This window comes from Oncorhynchus mykiss, chromosome 15 (genome assembly GCF_013265735.2).
Source record: "Oncorhynchus mykiss isolate Arlee chromosome 15, USDA_OmykA_1.1, whole genome shotgun sequence".
NCBI classification, from domain to species: Eukaryota; Metazoa; Chordata; class Actinopteri; order Salmoniformes; family Salmonidae; genus Oncorhynchus; species Oncorhynchus mykiss.
The window spans coordinates 57,248,932-57,268,896 of record NC_048579.1 but is presented as its reverse complement, the minus strand read 5'-3'; the positions used below and the strand labels follow the sequence as shown (position 1 = coordinate 57,268,896).

Genomic DNA, 19,965 nt, shown 5'->3' with positions numbered 1-19,965 from the left:
TCAGCCTCCAGAGGTTGAAGAGGCGCTGTTGCGCCTTCTTCACAACGCTGTCTGTGTGGGTGCACCATTTCAGTTTGTTTGTGATGTGTATGCCAAGGAACTTAAAACTTTCCACCTTCTCCACTGCCGTCCCTTCAATGTGGATAGAGGGGTGCTCCATCTGCTGTCTCCTGAAGTCCACAATCAACTCCTTTGTTTTGTTGACGTTGATGTGCCCTCCATGTGCTCGCCAGAGGTAGCCTGACTGCCATTAGGTACCGAGATGAGATCCTCAGACCCCTTGTGAGACCATATGCTGGTGCGGTTGGCCCTGGGTTCCTCCTATTGCAAGACAATGCTAGACCTCATGTGGCTGGAGTGTGTCAGCAGTTCCTGCAAGAGGAAGGCATTGATGCTATGGACTGGCCTGCCCATTCCCCAGACCTGAATCCAATTGAGCACATCTGGGACATCATGTCTCGCTCCATCCACCAACGCCACGTTGCACCACAGACTGTCCAGGAGTTGGTGGATGCTTTAGTCCAGGTCTGGGAGGAGATCCCTCAGGAGACCATCCGCCACCTCATCAGGAGCATGCCCAGGCGTTGTAGGGAGGTCATACAGGCACGTGGAGGCCACACACACTACTGAGCCTCATTTTGACTTGTTTTAAGGACATTACATCAAAGTTGGATCAGCCTGTAGTGTGGTTTTCCACTTTAATTTTGAGTGGGACTCCAAATCCAGACCTCCATGGGTTGATACATTTGATTTCCATTGATAATTTTGTGATTTTGTTGTCAGCACATTCAACTATGTAAAGAAAAAAGTATTTAATAAGAATATTTCATTCATTCAGATCTAGGATGTGCACATTAGTCATATGGATATTCCCCTCAGTAAAACAACCTTGGAGTTAAAGGACAGTTTGTTCGGGGACATTTCATGTAACTGGCAGTAGGAGTTGTGATTCCAAAGAAATGGAATTGAAGAAGTGAAACTGGATCAATTGTAGTCTACTATTTTTTTATTCCTAAAGTAAATGGAATATAAGGACCTGATAAACCTAAAACAGAAAAGTGGCTACTATAAGTAGTTTACATCCAATCCTACAGGAAATGGATGATTTGAAGTGTGTGGTCCTAGAGTCATTTGAATATCATTTCAGTGTTTATTAATAACGTACAGCAACATTTGCAACAAATTGGAACTTTGTATATTCTTTGTATATTCTATCACACAGTACTGCAGTACAGCGTCCATAGCCATGGGAAGTAGGGGTGCTGGGGGTGCTGCAGCACCGTACCTAACAAATGACTAATGATATTAGCAATGGGCTAATTATATTTATTTTACTAAAAGCCTACTTATAACCTGTTGTAACGGATCCCTCCGGAACTGTGTAATTACGCACACCTGGTCTCTATTCCCATTGATTAGTAATTGTATAAGTGTGCCCTTTGTTCACCATTGTCCTGTCGATTATTGTTACAATGTCCGTTGGTCGTGTGAGTACCTCTGCCGTGTTGTTTTGGCTTTCATGCCACTTATAATGTGCAGATGATTACGGGTTTCGTCCCGTGTGGTATCATTGTGCGCCCTGTGTATTTTTTTGAGGTACTCCTCGCTCTTTTGTTTGGGTTTCAACCCTGTGTTTTGTATGCGTGTTTGTTTAGTCGTCGTCCCCGTGCCTTTAGATGGCATGCTGTAATTTGGGTCAAAAAAAACAACCTGTTATGCATTCCTGCGCCTGTCTCCCGATCCCATTATATCAAGGTGACAGAATAATCAACCCTTAACGGAGACTGCGGGAATAGCCCTATCTTAAACTAAATATGGAGCCCACAATTAAAAAGACTGACCGAACTTAATTTAGTCAACAAAAATGTCTCAATAGAATGAAACAAAACACATTTAGCATATTAAAGAACTGGTTTAGATTCATAAATAGGCTACATTAATAATAACAATAAAATACAATAATTAAAAATCTATTTTGGACTGACCAATGTAGATATTTTCAAATACAAGCAACTTAAAAGTGACCTATCACAACATTTCCATTTGAAATCTTTTGGACATCAGAGCAACCTTGAGGGTATCATATTTGAGTCAGAAAAGGATGTTCATATGATAGGTAAGATATACAAAACCTCGAAGAGAGCATATCCAACTGACAATCTCAGTTGTCAGCTAGAAGGCCTGTATCGCCACAGCTGCCGCACCTGCTGCTGGTAAACGCCCTTCACTCCTCAGTTGAAGTCGGAAGTTTACATACACCTTAGCCAAATACATTTAAACTCAGTTTTTCACAATTCCTGACATTTAATGTCTTAGGTCAGTTAGGATCACCACTTTATTTTGAGAATGTGAAATGTCAGAATAATAGCTGTCAAAGACTTCCACCGAAGGTGGTTCGCCGGCCTACTAGCCATCACCGATCCATGTTTCCTTTTCCGTTTGTTTTGTCTTTGGTTCTGTCACACCTGGTTCTCATTTGCTTTCATTTCTGTGTGTATATTTACCCTTGTTTCCCCGCTTATGCTTGTGCGGGATTATTTTTCTTGTTGCTTGTGGAGGCATTCCTCAGTGTATTTCGCGTGTGGTTATTATAGTAAGGTGCGTTGTGTTTTTGCGCCTTACGGGAGTACTGTTAGTTCCCTTTGCCATAGGCGTTGTTTTGGGGTATTGTACTGTACCGTGTTTTTGGACATGCTTCACTGACATCTCTGCTCTCCTGCGTTTGACTCCTCACCTACCTTCAGTGCATAAACGCAACAATAGTAGAGAGAATGATTTATTTCAGCTTTAATTTCTTTCATCACATTCCCAATGTGTCAGAAGTTTACAAACACTCAATTAGTATTTGGTACCATTGCCTTTAAATTGTTAAACTTGGGTCAAACGTTTCGCCTTCCACAAGCTTCCCACAATAAGTTGGGTGAATTTTGGCCCATTCCTCCAGGCAGAGCTGGTGTAAGTGAATCAGGATTGTAGGCCTCGCACACACTTTTTCAGTTCTGCCCACAAATTTTCTATAGGATTGAGGTCAGGGCTTTGTGATGGCCACTCAAATACCTTTTTATTTGTAGTCCTTACGCCATTTTGCCACAACTTTGAAAATATGCTTGGGGTCATTGTCCATTTGGAAGACCCATTTACGACCAAGCTTTAACTTCCTGATGTCTTGAGATGTTGCTTCAATATATCCACATAATTTTCATACCTCATGATGCTATCTATTTTGTGAAGTGCACCAGTCCCTCCTGCAGCAAAGCACCCCCACAAGATTATGCTGCCACCCCGTGCTTCACGGTTGGGATGGTCTTCTTCGGCTTGCAAGCCTCCCCCTTTTTCCTCCTAACATAACGATGGTCATTATGGCCAAACAGTTCTATTTTTGTTTCATGAGACCAGAGGACATTTCTCCAAAAAGTATGATCTTTGTCCCCATGTACAGTTTGCAAACCGTAGTCTGGCTTTTTTATGGCGGTTTTGGAGCAGTGGCTTCTTCCTTGCTGAGCGGCCTTTCAGGTTATGTCGATATAGGACTTGTTTTACTGTGGATATAGATACTTTTGTATCTGTTTCCTCCAGCATCTTCACAAGGTCCATTGCTGTTGTTCTGGGATTGATTTGCACTTTTCGCACCAAAGTAAATTCATCTCTAGGAGTCTCCTTCCTGAGCGGTACGACGGCTGTGTGGTCCCATTGTGTTTATACTTGCGTACTATTGTTTGTACAGATGAACGTGGTACCTTCAGGCGTTTGGAAATTGCTCCCAAGGATGAACCAGACATCTTTTGATTTTCCCATGATGTCAAGCAAAGAGGCAGTGAGTTGGAACGTAGGCCTTGATATACAATGCAATCTAAGTGTCATATTATCTGTCACATGATTTCAGTATATAAACAGCTTTTCTGAAAGGCCACAGAGTCTGCAACACCCCTAAGCAAGGGGCACCACCAAGCAAGTTGCACCATGAAGACCAAGGAGCTCTCCAGACAGTTCAGGGACAAAGTTGTGGAGAAGTACAGATTGGGGTTGGCTTCTAAAAAAATATCAGAATATCCAACGGACCACCATTAAATCTATTATAAAAAAAATGGAAAGAATATGGCACCACAACAAACCTGCCAAGAGAGGGCCGTCCACCAAAACTCATGGACCAGGCAAGGAGGGCATTAATCAGAGAGGCAACAGAGACCAAAGATAACCCTGAAGGAGCTGCAAAGCTCCACAGCGGAGACTGGAGTATCTGTCCATATTACCACTTTAATAAGCCGTACACTCCACAGATCTGGGCTTTGCGGAAAAGAGCCAAGAAAAAAGTAATTGCTTGAAGAAAAAAATAAGCAAACACGTTTGGTGTTCGCCAAAAGGTATGTGGAAGACTCCCCAAGCATATGGGGAAGGTACTCTGGTCAGAGGAGACAAAAGGTGAGCTTTTTGTCCATCAAGGAAAACGCTATGTCTGGCGCAAACCCAACACCTCTCATCACCCTGAGAACACCATTTGTTTTTCATCGGCAGGGACTGGGAAACTGGTCAGAATTGAAGGAATGATGGAAGGCACTAAATACAGGGAAATTCTAGAGGGAAACCTGTTTCAGTCTTCCAAAGATTTGAGACTGGGACGGAGGTTCACCTTCCAGCAGGACAACGGCCCTAAACATATTGCTAAAGCAACACTTGAGTGGTTTAAGGGGAAACATTTCAATGTCTTGGAAAGGCCTAGTCAAAGCCCAGACCTCAATCCAATTGAGAATCTGTGGTATGACTTAAAGATTGCTGTACACCAGCGGAACTCATCCAACTTGAAGGAGCTGGAGCAGTTTTGCTACATGTGCCAAGCTTATAGAGACATACCCCAAGAGACTTGCAGCTGTAATTGCTGAAATTGGTGGCTCTACAAAGTATTGACTTTGGGGGGGTAAACAGTTATGCATGCTCAAGTTTTCAGTTTTTTTGTCTTATTTTTTTGTTTGTTTCACAATAAAAAATGTGTTGCATCTTCAAATTGGTAGGCATTTTGTGTAAATCAAATGAAACAAACCCATCAAAAATCTATTTTAATTCCAGGTTGCAAGGAGGAAAAAAGAGAAAAATGCCAAGGGGTGAATACATTCGCAAGCCACTGTACCTTCCTATTTACTGTCACAACCGGCCGGGGGAGTGGGCTGCGTTTCTGCCTTACTCCCTCCGTCACTCCTTCACTAACCTCACACCATTTCAGTGTGTTCTAGGGTATCAGCCGGCCCTGGCACCCAGGCACTAGAGTCAGATCGAGGCTCCTGAAGTGGACGAATGGTTCCCACGCGCTGAGGAGGTATGGAACACAGCGCACACCCATCTCCAGCCCGTCGTCCTCCGGCAGAAGGCGCAGGCCGATCGTCACCTAAGTGTGGCCCCAGTCTTTCACCCCGGTGACAGTGTCTGGTTTTCCATGAAGGACCTGCCCCTCCGCCTGCCCTGACGGAAGCTGAGCCCGCGGTTTGAGGGGCCATTCAAAGTCCTGAGGAGACTCAATGAAATGACGTACAGATTACAGCGCCCCGTCAATTACCTTATCTCACTCTCATTTCATGTATCTCTCTTCAGGCCGGTGGCAGCTGGTCCTACTACTCCTCTCTACACTTGTGACACCATGCTTTCAGGGAACGCTGTAAAGTCAAAAAAATTATGGGTGAGGCTAGAAAGTTGGCTGTCAGAAGTATTACCATGTAAATTTACCTTTAATCAGTCTGTCAGTATATTTCAAGACATGGCATATGGGGGTTGTGAGATGCACAAACATCTGGACAATTCTCATCACTCATCTTGAAAAAACTAATGTAACGATGTGTGCTGAGTCGATGTGTGCAGAGCTGGGAAGGTTGTGTCCCCATATATACACTGCTCAAAAAAATAAAGGGAACACTAAAATAACACATCCTAGATCTGAATGAATGAAATATTCTTATTAAATACTTTTTTCTTTACATAGTTGAATGTGCTGACAACAAAATCACACAAAAATTATCAATGGAAATCAAATTTATTAACCCATGGAGGTCTGGATTTGGAATCACTCAAAATTAAAGTGGAAAACCACACTACAGGCTGATCCAACTTTGATGTAATGTCCTTAAAACAAGTCAAAATGAGGCTCAGTAGTGTGTGTGGTCTCCACATGCCTGTATGACCTCCCTACAACGCCTGGGCATGCTCCTGATGAGGTGGCGGATAGTCTCCTGAGGGATCTCCTCCCAGACCTGGACTAAAGCATCCGCCAACTCCTGGACAGTCTGTGGTGTAACGTGGCGTTGGTGGATGGAGCAAGACATGGTGTCCCAGATGTTCTCAATTGGATTCAGGTCTGGGGAATGGGCAGGCCAGTCCATAGCATCAATGCCTTCCTCTTGCAGGAACTGCTGACACACTCCAGCCACATGAGGTCTAGCATTGTCTTGCATTAGGAGGAACCCAGGGCCAACCGCACCAGCATATGGTCTCACAAGGGGTCTGAGGATCTCATCTCGGTACCTAATGGCAGTCAGGCTACCTCTGGCGAGCACATGGAGGGCTGTGCGGCCCCCCAAAGAAATGCCACCCCAAACCATGACTGACCCACCGCAGAACTGGTCATGCTGGAGGATGTTGCAGGCAGCAGAATGTTCTCCACGGCGTCTCCAGACTCTGTCACGTCTGTCACATGCTCAGTGTGAACCTGCTTTCATCTGTGAAGAGCACAGGGCGCCAGTGGCGAATTTGCCAATCTTGGTGTTCTCTGGCAAATGCCAAACGTCCTGCACAGTGTTGCGCTGTAAGCACAACCCCCACCTGTGGACGTCGGGCCCTCATTACCACCCTCATGGAGTCTGTTTCTGACCGTTTGAGCAGACACATGAACATTTGTGGCGTGCTGGAGGTCAATTTGCAGGGCTCTGGCAGTGCTCCTTCTGCTCCTCCTTGCACAAAGGTGGAGGTAGCGGTCCTGCTGCTGGGTCGTTGCCCTCCTACGGCCTCCTCCACGTCTCCTGATGTACTGGCCTGTCTCCTGGTAGCGCCACAAACGTTTGACCTCGGACATTGCCAACAAAGGGTAAATAACAAAGTATTGAGATAAACTTTTGTTATTGACCAAATACTTATTTTCCACCATAATTTGCAAATAAATTCATTAAAAATCCTACAATGTGATTTTCTGGATTTTTTTTCTCATTTTGTCTGTCATAGTTGAAGTGTACCTAAGATGAAAATTACAGGCCTCTCATCTTTTTAAGTGGGAGAACTTGCACAATTGGTGGCTGACTAAATACTTTTTTGCCCCACTGTATATCCATCCTGCCCTGCCTTTCTAAAATCTTCAAAAGCCAAGTTAATAAACAGATCACTGACCATATCGAATCCCATCGTACCTTCTCCACTATGCAATCTGGTTTCCGAGCTGGTCATGGGTGCACCTCAGCCACCCTCAAGGTCCTAAACGATATCATAACCACCATTGATAAAAGACAGTACTGTGCAGCCGTCTTCATCGACCAGGCCAAGGCTTTCGACTCTTGTCAATCATCGCATTCTTATCGGCAGACTCAATAGCCTTGGCTTCTCAAATGACTGCCTCGTCTGGTTCACCAACTACTTCTAAGATAGAGTTCAGTGTGTCAAATCGGAGGGCCTGTTGTCTGGACCTTTGGCAGGCTCTATGGGGGTACCACAGGGTTCAATTCTTGGGCTGACTCTTTTCTAAGTATATATCAATGATGTCGCTCTTGCTGCTGGTGATTCTCTGATCCACCTCTACGAAGACGACACCATTCTGTAAACACCTGGCCCTTCTTTGGACACTGTGCTAACAAACCTCCAAACGAGCTTCAACGAGATACAACACTCCTTCCGTGGCCTCCAACTGCTTTTAAATGCTAGTAAAACTAAGTGCATGCTCTTCAACCGACTGCTGCCCGCACCCTTCCGCCCAACTAGCATCACTACTCTGGATGGTTCTGACCTAGAACATGTGGACAACTACAAATACCTACAGTAGGTGTCTGGTTAGACTGTAATAATCTCCAATCCAAAATTAAATATAGAATTGGCTCCCTATCGCAACAAAGCCTCCTTCACTCATGCCGCCAAACATACCCTTGTAAAACTGACTATCTTACCGATCCTTGACTTTGGCGATGTCATTTACAAAATCGCCCGCAACACTCTACTCAGCAAACTGGATGTAGTCTATCACAGTGCCATCCGTTTTATCACCAAAGCCCCATATACTACCCACCACTGTGACCTGTATGCTCTTGTTGGCTGGCCCTCAATACATCGCCAAACCCACTGGCTCCAGATTAGCACGCGCTCCAGCAGGTATATTGCACTGGTCATCCCCAAAGCCAACACTTACTTTGGCCACCTTTTCTTCCAGTTCTCTGCTGCCAATGACTGGAACGAATTGCAAAAATCTATGAAGCTGGAGTCTTGTATCTCCCTCTATAACTTTAAGCATCAGCTGTCAGAGCAGCTTACCGATCACTGTACCTGTACACAGCCAATCTGTAAATAGCACACCTGACTACCTCATCCCCATATTATTACTTACCCTCTTGCTCTTTTGCACCCCAGTATCTCTACTTGCACATCACTCCAGTATTAATGCTAAATTGTAATTATTTTTGCCTCTATGGCCTACTTATTGCTTATCTCCCTACTCTTCTACATTTGCACACACTGTACATATATCTTTCTATTTTTATTTTATTTTGTGTTATTGACTGTACATTTGTTTATGTGTAACTCTGTGTTGTTGTTTTTGTCGCACTGCTTTGCTTTATCTTGGCCAGGTCGAAGTTGTAAATGAGAACTTGTTCTCAACTGGCCTACCTGGTTAAATAAAACTTGAGACATATGTGGCATTGTGTTGTGTGACAAAACTGCACATTTTGGAGTGGCCTTTTACTGTCCCCAGCACAAGGTACACCTATGTAATGATCGAGCTGTTTCATCAGCTTCTTGATATGCCACACCTGTCAGGTGGATGGATTATCTTCGTAAAGGAGAAAAGCTCTCTAACAGGGATGCAAACAAATTTGTGCACAACATTTTTGAGAAATAAGCTTTTATTTCAACTCATGTTGCGTCTATATTTTTGTTCAGTGTAAATACCAGACACACATGTAGTTTTACTACTCTTGATAAATCCAATCCTGTATAATCAACATGTTTACTCAGTTATAACTTTGTTGGCGTTCTCAGTGGAAAGGTACAAATCAATACAATGCACTTCAGGTAGCTTGGTGGTAAGGAGCATTGGGACAGTAACTAAAAGGTTGTAGGATGAATCCCAGAGCTGACAAGGTAAAATCCCTAATTGCTCCAAGGTCGCTGTCAATAATGGCTGATCCCCTGGCTGTGACCCCACTCTCAGTGGGAGAAGAATATGCAAAAAATCTATTTCACACCTGTGCAGGTTACCCACTTGTACATACAGTGAAACAGGATAAGCACCCCCTAATTATTAACTTTGATTGAACAAAATAATCTGTCTCTGAATAAAGTCATCAGCAGGTATCCAACATTAATTGGAAGTTCTATCCTCTTGCTGGGGATGAGCTTGATAACAGGGTCTATTGTCCTGCGAACCGAGTCATGGAATTTCGGGAGGGAAGATCTGACAGAGCTCATTATTTTAGCAAAAATAAGGTTCCGAAATGAAATATGGTCCAAGGTCAAAGTGATGTAAACAAGTATGCAATAATGGTCGATTTGAAACCCAAAACCTGTTACTTTTTTTCATTTAGCAGACACTCTAATCCAGAGCGATTTACAGTAGTGAGTGCATACATTTTCATATTAGTCCCCCATGGGAATCAAACCCACAACTCTGGTGTTGCAAGCACCATGTTCTACCAACAGAGCCACACTGTTATAGGCTGATTCCAGAAGTTTATTAATGTGAAGACCAATTAGTGGGAAGTATTGGAGTTAACATGGGAGAGCATTCCTGTGGAACACTTGACACCTTGTCGAGTCCATGCCCTGACAAATTGAGGCTGTTCTGAAGGCAAAGGGGGGTGGAACTCAATATTAGGAAGGTGTTCCTAATGTTTTGTACACTCAGTGTATACTTCTGTGTAGAAAAGCCATTTTTTATGGACATACAATAAAGTTGCTTATTTTCAAATAGCCTCAACAATCCTTAGTATCAACAAAGCAAATACTCCACAGCAAAACACTACTAGCTAGATATCATTTTTGTAGCAGAATACTCTCCTGACGCATTTGCTAGGGAGGGTGACAATAAATAGCACACTGCAACACCCAGGCAGGATAACACAGTTGATAAGGCACAAATGTTAGTAAAATACTTTTTAATAAAGTAATCTTGGGGTTTTGTCCTTGACATAATTACAGTGCCACCCCTCTCAAAATGTATTTATTTTCTCCCAGCAGCTATCTTCTCTTTTATCACACATAACTGTTTTGTTCAATCATGTTACATGACCTGGATTTCTACTTTTATTTTAAGCTCTTTCCAGAATTGAGAATGAGAAAAAAAACAATTAAGCAATTGTCTGAAGGATGGTGCTGTACCATCTGACATAAAAAGGGGGACAGTTTGATGAAAAAGTTTTAAATAAAAGGTTCAAATCCAGGTCATGTGATTAACCAAAACACAGGGCTCCCTCCACAAACAATGTCAAATATTAGATCATACACTGCCCCCTACTGAAATGGATGAAACAGTTTCCACAACTAATAATATTGAAAAATAATGAGATTTAACACTTTGTTAGAAAATATTTATTGAGACGTCATCAAACCAACATTTTTCAAGATACAACAATGTCCATTGGAGACAAATACAGGAGCGATTCAAATGTATCGTTGCTCATTTGACAGTCCAAAAGGTTCATATCAATAAAAGTGAACAGCTACATACATACATTCACCATAGACTAGTCTCTTTAAAGTGTTTCCATAGAAATGACAGTCATACAGAACCCAGAGACTCATGTTCACATTATTCAAACCAGTGGAGAGGAATAGGGAAAAGTCAAACAATGCCCCTAACTTTGTGGGGAGTTGAGAGTTTACTGATAATAAGGGCGGTAGCGAGACTGATCGGGGTGATGGGGTCCAGGCATCTGGCCCTGAGGTGGGGGGCCCTGCATCCTTGGAGGAGGAGGCCCTCTAGGGGCAGGCCACATCCCAGGGCTCAGACCCCCTTGCTGGTTAAAAGGGGGACTGAGTGTGCCCTGGTCCTCAGGGAATTGCTGCATGGAGTTAGGGTTATAGTGGTGGGGAGGGGGGGCGTTGACTGGAGGACCACCGTGTTGAGGTGGGGGGCCTGGAGGAGGGTGGTTCATGTAGGGGGGCATCTGACCCATGATGTGTCCTGGCGGGGGGGTAATGGGAGGGGGTGCGTTGGACATAGGCGGGGGAGGGCCGGCCTGGTTGTACACCATGTGGGGTGTCCCAGAGCCCTGGGGCGGGTGCTGCATGGGGTGGTTGATGGGTGGAGGGGGAGGAGGTGGAGGGCCGTAGTGCTGTTGAGGTGGTGCCATCATGTGGTGGGGATGGGACACTACAGGCTGACCAGGGTAGTCCCCAGGATGGTGGTGTGGGGGTGGAGCAGGGCCCGGGCCAGGAGGGAGAGGGTCACGGGAGGAAGAGGTGGAGGAAGAAGCGGAGTCATCCTGGATTGGCACGGTGATGAGGTTGCTGCGTGCGCGTGTAGTTACGGTGGCAATGCGGAAGGTCTCCTGGGAAAGAGGTGGTGCATCATGGGAAGCCGGTGGTGGCTGACCGTAGGGGTCATGACCCCCGTGTTGGAGAGGGGGCGGGAGGTGCCCTTGGGTCTTGGGCAGGTGAGGCGGGGGCACGCGGAAGCGGTCAGGAACCTCTGTGGATGGGGGAAGGTGCAGGGCGTCCTGGCGGCTTGCCAAAGCCTTGGCTGCCCTCATGTGGCGGTGGTTGATGTGGGCTTGCAGGTCACGCTGGGAAAGGTAGGTGCGCTTGCAGCCCTTCACAATGCTGCACATGTAGAGGGAGCCACGCAGACACTGTTCGATGCGCTGGACCGGGTCTGTGCAGCTGAAGAGCTGCATACTAAACAACACAAAAGGTTTAGTTAGTAAGTGCAGTCAGCAACCACACATACAGAAAGTATATTTTATATATTTAACCTTTATTTAACTAGGCAAGTCAGTTATGATTTTTTAAAATATTTTTTTATTTTTTTTACAATGACGGCAGGCTGGACTCGAACCAGGGTCTGTAGTGACGCCTCTAGCACTGAGATGCAGTGCCTTAGACCGCTGCCCCACTCGGGAGCCCTGTATATGGACAGTTGAATACACTAGTGCAGCGATTCTCAACTGGTGGGACGTTTTCAAATGGGTCGCGAGTAGTAATGGGGAAACATTTCCAGCCAATTGTGTAGAAAATAGGTTCATTAAGAAGCTTTGTTCAACAGTGTACACTAGTGGCGCCTAATGGTCAAAATAATTTACGACAGCCAAATTGGTATAGATGACATCACACATTCCTTCACACTTTACCTTCTCCCGAAACCAATCAGGTGGTTGTTCGACAAAACGAAGCACCGGACATCATTGATCATGTGCTTCTGATAAAGTGATACAAGCCTCTGCACACTGTTTCGAAGCAAACTGCTTAGCGATTTTGATGCATGCCCCGGGGCGCCGGTATCAAATGCAACGTCACTAGACACGGCTGTCTGAGTAAAAAAAAAAAAAAACTTAAACAACTACAACCAGTTAGAACGTGTGTAGAAATTATAATGAATATTGTACTGCCATCCTGTTAGAAGGTAACAGATTATTTTATTACAATGGTTAAGATGCATTTTCATTGTGTTCCATGGTGTTATTCGCCCCCTAGTGGAGCTTTCTGGTACTTAGAAAGACTACGCAAACAGGAAGTAGAGAATTCGTTCTGCACGCATAGAAGCAGCTAAAACCAATGCTACGGTGCAGGTCTTTCAGTGTAGTTATTTCTTGTCACGCTTCAGCCTTAGAAAATATTTGTTTGTAAGTTTGATTCAAGCATTTAGCTAGTGATGATAATCTTGTTATTGATAGAGTTGATTATATATAAATGTTGGTTGCATTTACTCACAAATTGCAGTGTCTTTCATGTATGTCGTTAGCTGTATTACTTTGCTCGTGCGTCATGCAAACGAATTGTAAAATATACAATACTGTAGTTTTGTTACTGTTTCTAGTGTAATATGCTTTGCTACATAGATGGTTGTACATTATTAGAGTAATGAAAGGAGTTAGCCAATTACCATATGAGTAACAATTGGCTATATGGTTTGGCATCATGCCAGATGCATGGTACCTTAGCATGTGCTTTGTATTTATGCAACTTCAAATGTATAATGTACAGCTACAGTATATCGGTGTGAATTGAATACTAAAGTATATTTTTTTCTGTATTTTGCAGTTTCACAACATAAACGTTTTCAATATATTAATTCAAGAAAATTCACGCCTTGGGAGTTTTATTGAAGACTTAGTTGTTAGCTATCTGTCTAGTTTAGCATGGGAACACAACTCAAGGGCAGAATAAACATACTTAAAATATATACAGATAATTTAATCTCTTCACCATTTTTGTTCAATCAAAGTATTTTTTATATAGCTATTAGTAGAGCTATTTAGCAGATCTGGTTGATTTTGTGGTCTCAAACAAGTGAGCTTATTAACATTCATCAAGAATTTGGGATTTTTTAAATTTTTGACAATGAAAAGGTGGGAATGTTTTTCTCTTGTCATATAATTGCTACCTTTACTATCAATATAGCATTCAAAATATTTTTACAGATTACATATATTTTTTGTTTCACAATGCAAATATTGACTGAGACAAGCTGGTTTAATTTGGGTCCAGAGGCAAAACCAGTTGAGAACCACTGCACTAGTGGGTAGGTTAAAAAAATAAATAATAATGTCAAGAGCTTACCCTGGGCACATCTTGTCTCCCTTCTTCTCGTGGAGCAACGCACACTCATAACAGAATACATGTTTGCATGGAATCTGGTGAGTTAATACAGATAATAACATTATAAGCTGCTGCACTCATAGCCTCTTACTATAAAAAAAAATTAGGAGACACAACACACTATGTAAAACGTGCTCGAAGAGACATACCATGCGTCCATAGATCCTTATGGGCAGACCACACTTGTCACAAAAGTGTGCTGGAATGTCATCCTTTTCACCTATCAAATTCAACTGTGGGGAAAAGACCAAGAGGTCTATGACACAGTAATGATGTAGGTGGAATGCATTACTGCACCCCCCCCCCCCCCCCCCCCCAACAACAATAGAAATTGAAACACTACCTTAAAGTCCCAAAACATTTGTTGGGGGAACTTCCGTTGACTTGAAAACACATCCCCCGCCTTGGTACCACAGTCAAACCTCTCCTCTTGCTTGAAGCTAAAACTCTCTAGAAACACAGATATGTTGCCTTACAGTAGTCCCATATGAAAGCTTGCTTCTATGACCTAGCAACAGGTTTCAATATCCCAATCCTAGCCCCTGGAAATTAAAACAACGAGATGAGAAAGCACTTGTGGCTGGCTAACCTTCATCCCCGGCCTGGGGTTTGGAGGGCTGCCTGCCCATGGGTCTTTGTGTCCGGGGAGCAGGTTTGCTCCTGATGGTTGGTTTGGAGATGAGTTTGATGGGGATGCGTCTGCGGACATCAGGGCCCCCAAGACTCCCCGAGCCGTCCGTGCCTTGCAGGTCATTGTCTGTGGGGGAACGATGGGTCATTCAAAATGTCAGTGACCAGTCAGTCATCTGCTACCAAGCGAACATTTACATGATACTTCCTACTAGCATTGACACTATAACCACGATAAATAGTTTAGCAAAGCGCTAGTGTTTCATTTTTGCCAACGCTAACATTGTCTGGAGTTTCAGAAGTTGGTGGGAGAATGCAAACCTTAGCTAGCACATAGTCTAAGCTACAAACATAACATTATTTATTCTGAATATGTTGTCAAGGTTAGAGTACTGTCCTGACAATTTAAGTTATTAGCTTAGCACTGGCAGATCAACTCCAATCGCCACTTTATTCTAAAAGTATAGCTAGCTACTACTGTAACAACACAGATCTGTGGACGCTAACGCTAGCAATATATTAGCTCTTTAGCTAGCAGTGGGCTGGCAACGAGAGGTTGCTACAAGGCCGCATTTTTTGTACTTTAAACACTCCACTCATAATACTTGTAAAGTATAATTGAATATGAATACGTTTGAAAATTAAATCTATTTCGCTGTGTATCAAGTTAAATCTACTGATACACAAATAAAACTAAAATACAGCTGAACCTGGAGTCATTTGTCGCTTACCAATTTGGTCCATAATTCACCGCAATGCAGTATGGGAAAGTACAATAAAAGGGGAGGAGTTGAGTTCAACCACTGAGGGGATGTCACCAGCACCACAGCCAAAGTCACAAACCCCGCCCATTTCTATTGACCTTTTTAAAATCTTAAACCTAACCCTAACCTCAACCCTAACCACACTGCTAACATTATGCCTAACCTCAAATGAAGACCAAAAAGCATATTTTTGCATTTTTTTGAATTAATGTATTTTTTATTAACAACAAATCAGGAAGTACATGTGGAAACACAAGTATATTTAAATAATATACAAAGGACAATTGGGCTAAGGGGAACAATATCACATTGCACAAGGACCTTAAGGGACATACATACACTTATAATTCCAATAGCTTTTTTGTTAGTATAGTAATTAATTGTCTTAAAATACAGTTCAATTTATTTTTGTAAGGTAAGAAATGTGGTGTTTTGTTTGTAAACTTACATTTGTGACTATGAAATTTGGCCAAAAGAATAATGAAATTAATTACATAAAATTGTTTCAGCTTATTTCTATCATAGGTAAAGAATCCAAGCAGTACATCTATCCACAATAGTGTAAAATCTTCATAAATGTGTTTAATTATAAATCTACTGATGTCTTGCCACAGATTCCTTACCTGAATACATTGGCAAAAAAAGGTGCAACACTGTTTCTGGGTGGTCATTACAAAAGGTACAATTTGAGTTGATGTTTTCCTTAAACTTCTTCATATAGTAGTTGGCAGGATGATATTTATGAATAATTTTAAAGGAAACTTCCTTAATTTTGTTAACAAGTAGGAATGTGTGTGGCAACATCCAAACTTTTTTCAAACAAATATTATCAATAAATCCGTTCCAATAAGGCATGACATAATAGATACAACATCCTGCTGAAACAAGGTTCATATTGCTCTGTTGTTGAATGGACCAAAAGAGAAACAAATCTTTCCTACTGATGAGTCAACAGGGTCAACAGAAGGTAGGCTCTGAGGGTCAGGTCTTGACGCGATCCTGAATAATAAAGAAACACCTGAGGGAATGGCATCTAAAACAATTGCAAAATCTTTAGGTATTACTGTGTGTGACCTTGTAAAGTGATAAGAATTCCTTATAACTAAGAAAAAACACCCTCTGCATTTACCAGTTGGCTCACCCATAGGATATTATTTCGGAACCAATATTCTAAAAACAAAGAAGCATTTTTATACAATATGTCGCGATTATTCCATATATAATATATGTGTGGAGAAAAATTATGCTTATAAATTAAGGACCATGACAAGAAAACCTGCTGATGAAAAGCAGACAGTTTCACTGCAACTTTATCACTATTATAATTGCAAACCATCACATTCCGAGTGTAAAATATTACCACCAAAGGTATTTTTCATTGTAGTGACCAGATCCATGGGAAAGCCAAATCTCTTTGCCCCACTGTGACCTCCAGAAGTTGGCATCAGCCCGAAATTGAGTGAGATTCTTGAAAAAAGCACAAATCTGTTCGAAATTCTTCAGAAACTAAAAATAAGGCCTTGTGCTTCACATTGTTTCGTAACCCCCTAGCATTAAGAGAAACTATAGACAAAGACAAAACAGCAAAGATTATAGAACAGTATAAACTGTAGGATGAGTCAAAAACGTATGAGCAGTGAATGTAAGCGACAAGGAACCGATATCTGCACCATTTAAGTAAATTTAAAGTGAAAATAGCTTATTCCATAACTCTGAGCTAGATGTTATCCGACTTTTGAAATTCAACTTATCAGAAAATTATGTTCTAGACCAAACCAAGGGTTCTCTGTAGTAAGAGAGACTAAAAACCACCTGTAGTGTAATCAGGAACTATTCTGAGAAATAAGATACAAAATAATCATTTAAATAAAAAATTAAAAAATCATTTTAATCGCCCCTTTCCCTGCAAGTGTAAACTCGTCCGACGTCATAAAACGGTGTGTCTTTTACGTGTTTGGAATGAGGCCAAACTCATGTGCAGAAATAACATTCGTCACGCGTCAAATTGTGCATGTTGCCAAATCAAAGGCACTCCTTCAATATTAAGATGTTTTTGACTTTGTCTATGTTCTAGTCATAGCATATTCTGCTCCTAAAGACATTGGCTCAAATCTGGGTTATGCCTTTAGATTTTGAGAAAATTAACAACTAAGGAAGAATTTTTCACTTCTCTCATTGACTTCTCAAACCACAAACCCCGGTCTGGTGTGCTTTGTCTGCTTTATAGCAAGCGTTCACGAAAGTCTCGCGATGTTGTACCTCTGGGTTTAAAAACTCTGTGGTTGAACGCAGCGATTTCTTCTTCATGTGTTTTTTTCCGGCAGACTAGACGCTTCGTTGTGTATTGCTGCTTTTCACAGCTCGGAAAGTGAATTGCACATTTGTTCACAAAAAAGGGATATGGGGACAAAGGAAATTGCACCACCATCTAACCAGATACTGTATATACCCTTTTTTGGTGTCCCGAGTGATGCAGCAGTCCAAGGCACTGCATCTCAGTGCAAAAGGCTGTCACTACAGTCCCTGGTTCGAATCCAGACTGTATCACATCCGGTTGTGATTGGTTGTCCCATAGGGTGGTGTACAATTGGCCCAGCGTCGTCTGGGTTTGGCCGGGGTAGGCCGTCATTGTAAATAAGAATTTGTTCTTAACTGACTTGCCTAGTTAAATAAAAAATAAAACAAATACCACTATCTCCAACACACCCCACCACCCCTTCTCTCAAAACCCCCTGTAGTTATTCTGCACTAAAATCTTTGACACCCAAAAACATCTCTGCTGCTGCTACTACCAGTTCAATCTTCTGGGATTTTCTTTCCATCTGTGCAGTACAATTAATGACCATAGCAATAAACACCAAGCAGCCACCTTACTAAAGCACAAACTGTTCGGGTCACTCTGTATTGGCCTACTAATAACACACTTTGCCCTCCACTAATAACACCCTTTGCCCTCCATCCTCTACTTTCATCACTGCCTCAGCAAATGACACTTTGTGCACTACTCTCACCCTGGAAACATTAACATGCCCCCCCCCCCCCCCCCCCTTCTTGTGGTAGCAGAAAGAACAGATGTTGGTTTGGGTTTGAACCTCACGTTCTTCTTTCAGCCCCGCATTTCATCCCAGCTCAAGGCAGCATCAAACAACTATAATACAATGTACAAATATAACAAAGTCAATTATGTATTTATCATACATAATAATTGTGTTGCAAATGAAATGCATTGTGTTTGTGCAGAAAAACGTATGCTTGAACATTGTATTAGATCTGTAGCAATACATGAAAAATAAAAGTTATTCCATGGACAGTGCAGATGATGCATGGTCATTTCTGTGTTCAACTGGTAATTAGTGGTAAATCAATTGATTATCTTTTGATGGAATTAACAAAGACCTCTAGTCCATTCTAGTGGAAAAATGCCTTATCAGAGGAGCAGGCCAAGACCATTAGGTCCACTATCCTAGACAGTAATATCGCAGACAGGAGATGTCATATATACTTGTGATTTATTTACATTAATATGCAGCTCATTGTCAACAATCCACTTAAGCCCCAACCTGGTCCCAATGTAAGCAGACAGACATAAAATTCCCCATGTATGCATCCAGGAGCTGGTGAATAAAACATTTTAAAAAATCAACTGTTTATCTCAATCATAATGTAATAATGGAAATTATATTGTTTGATAAATCGACAGTCTCGACGGGGAACAGCAAAGATTTATAGTTTATTCCTCGTCTCTCTCTGAAGTCTTTGCGCCAAGAAAGGTCGACGGACCAAGATTCAAAGGTCAGATTAGGAAGGAAGAGGTGGTGTTTGTTCAGTTTTGTCTAGGACAGTGTACATTGCACTCGTCATTACATCTGGTTGGCAAGGATGTAATGCATGGTTTGTGTCTGGAGTGTATGGTCGATGAAAAGGTGGAGCGTGTGTTGTTATATTGTTGTAATTATGTTGAAGAGAGGGAAAGATTGAAGTGTAGAGTCATTGAGGTTGGACAGGTTTGGATGGATTTGGAAGGAATGGGAAAGGGTCTGTTAGAAGTTAGTAGGGCTCTTTTAAATGTTCTTAATAGTACAGTTAGGTAGGTGGATTTATGTTTATCGGTTTGCTTCCTTTATACATGCAGAGCTAATGTAGACTGTGATTGACCACACACTCCAGCACAGTAGGTGGCAGCATCCACCTTAAAGTTTGTGGTTTGAAAGTGGGTGGTTTGAGTAAAAAAAGAAGATCATGATGACAGACCTTTTTATACAGTATCTTGACTGTGTCCAGCTCGCTAATACTCACAGAAATTCAAGCTAGACTGTCAGGGAGTATACACAAGTATATACTAGTATATACTAAAATTACTCAATATACACTGAACAAAAATATAAACGCAACATTTAATTTGTTGGACCCATGTTTCATGAGCTGAAATAAAAGATCCCAGAAATGTTCCATATGTACAAAAAGCAGACAAATGTTCCATATGCACAGGGTTGTCAAATTTTATGCACAAAATGTGTTTACATTCCTGTTAGTGAGCATCTCTCCTTTTCCAAGACAATCCATCCACCTGACAGTTGTGGCA

At 42.2% G+C, this 19,965-nt stretch overlaps 1 protein-coding gene across 2 annotated transcripts; it reads right to left on the bottom strand.

Annotated features, from left to right (window-relative positions):
* Window positions 1-10,746: 10,746 nt before the first annotated feature.
* cbll1 (Cbl proto-oncogene-like 1, E3 ubiquitin protein ligase) lies at window positions 10,747-15,455 on the bottom strand. Of its 2 annotated transcripts, none has more exons than XM_021563760.2 (6): window positions 15,351-15,455; window positions 14,579-14,746; window positions 14,333-14,439; window positions 14,139-14,222; window positions 13,951-14,024; window positions 10,747-12,069 (listed from the first exon to the last, which is right to left on the bottom strand). In XM_021563760.2, the coding sequence occupies exons 1-6, from the start codon at window positions 15,361-15,363 to the stop codon at window positions 11,052-11,054; spliced, it is 1,464 nt and encodes a 487-aa protein (XP_021419435.1). In that variant the 5' UTR covers window positions 15,364-15,455; the 3' UTR covers window positions 10,747-11,051. The 2 variants fall into 2 exon arrangements, with proteins under 2 accessions (XP_021419435.1, XP_036800646.1); XM_036944751.1 differs by lacking the exon at window positions 15,351-15,455 and adding an exon at window positions 15,330-15,340.
* Between the last annotated feature and the right edge of the window lie 4,510 nt (window positions 15,456-19,965).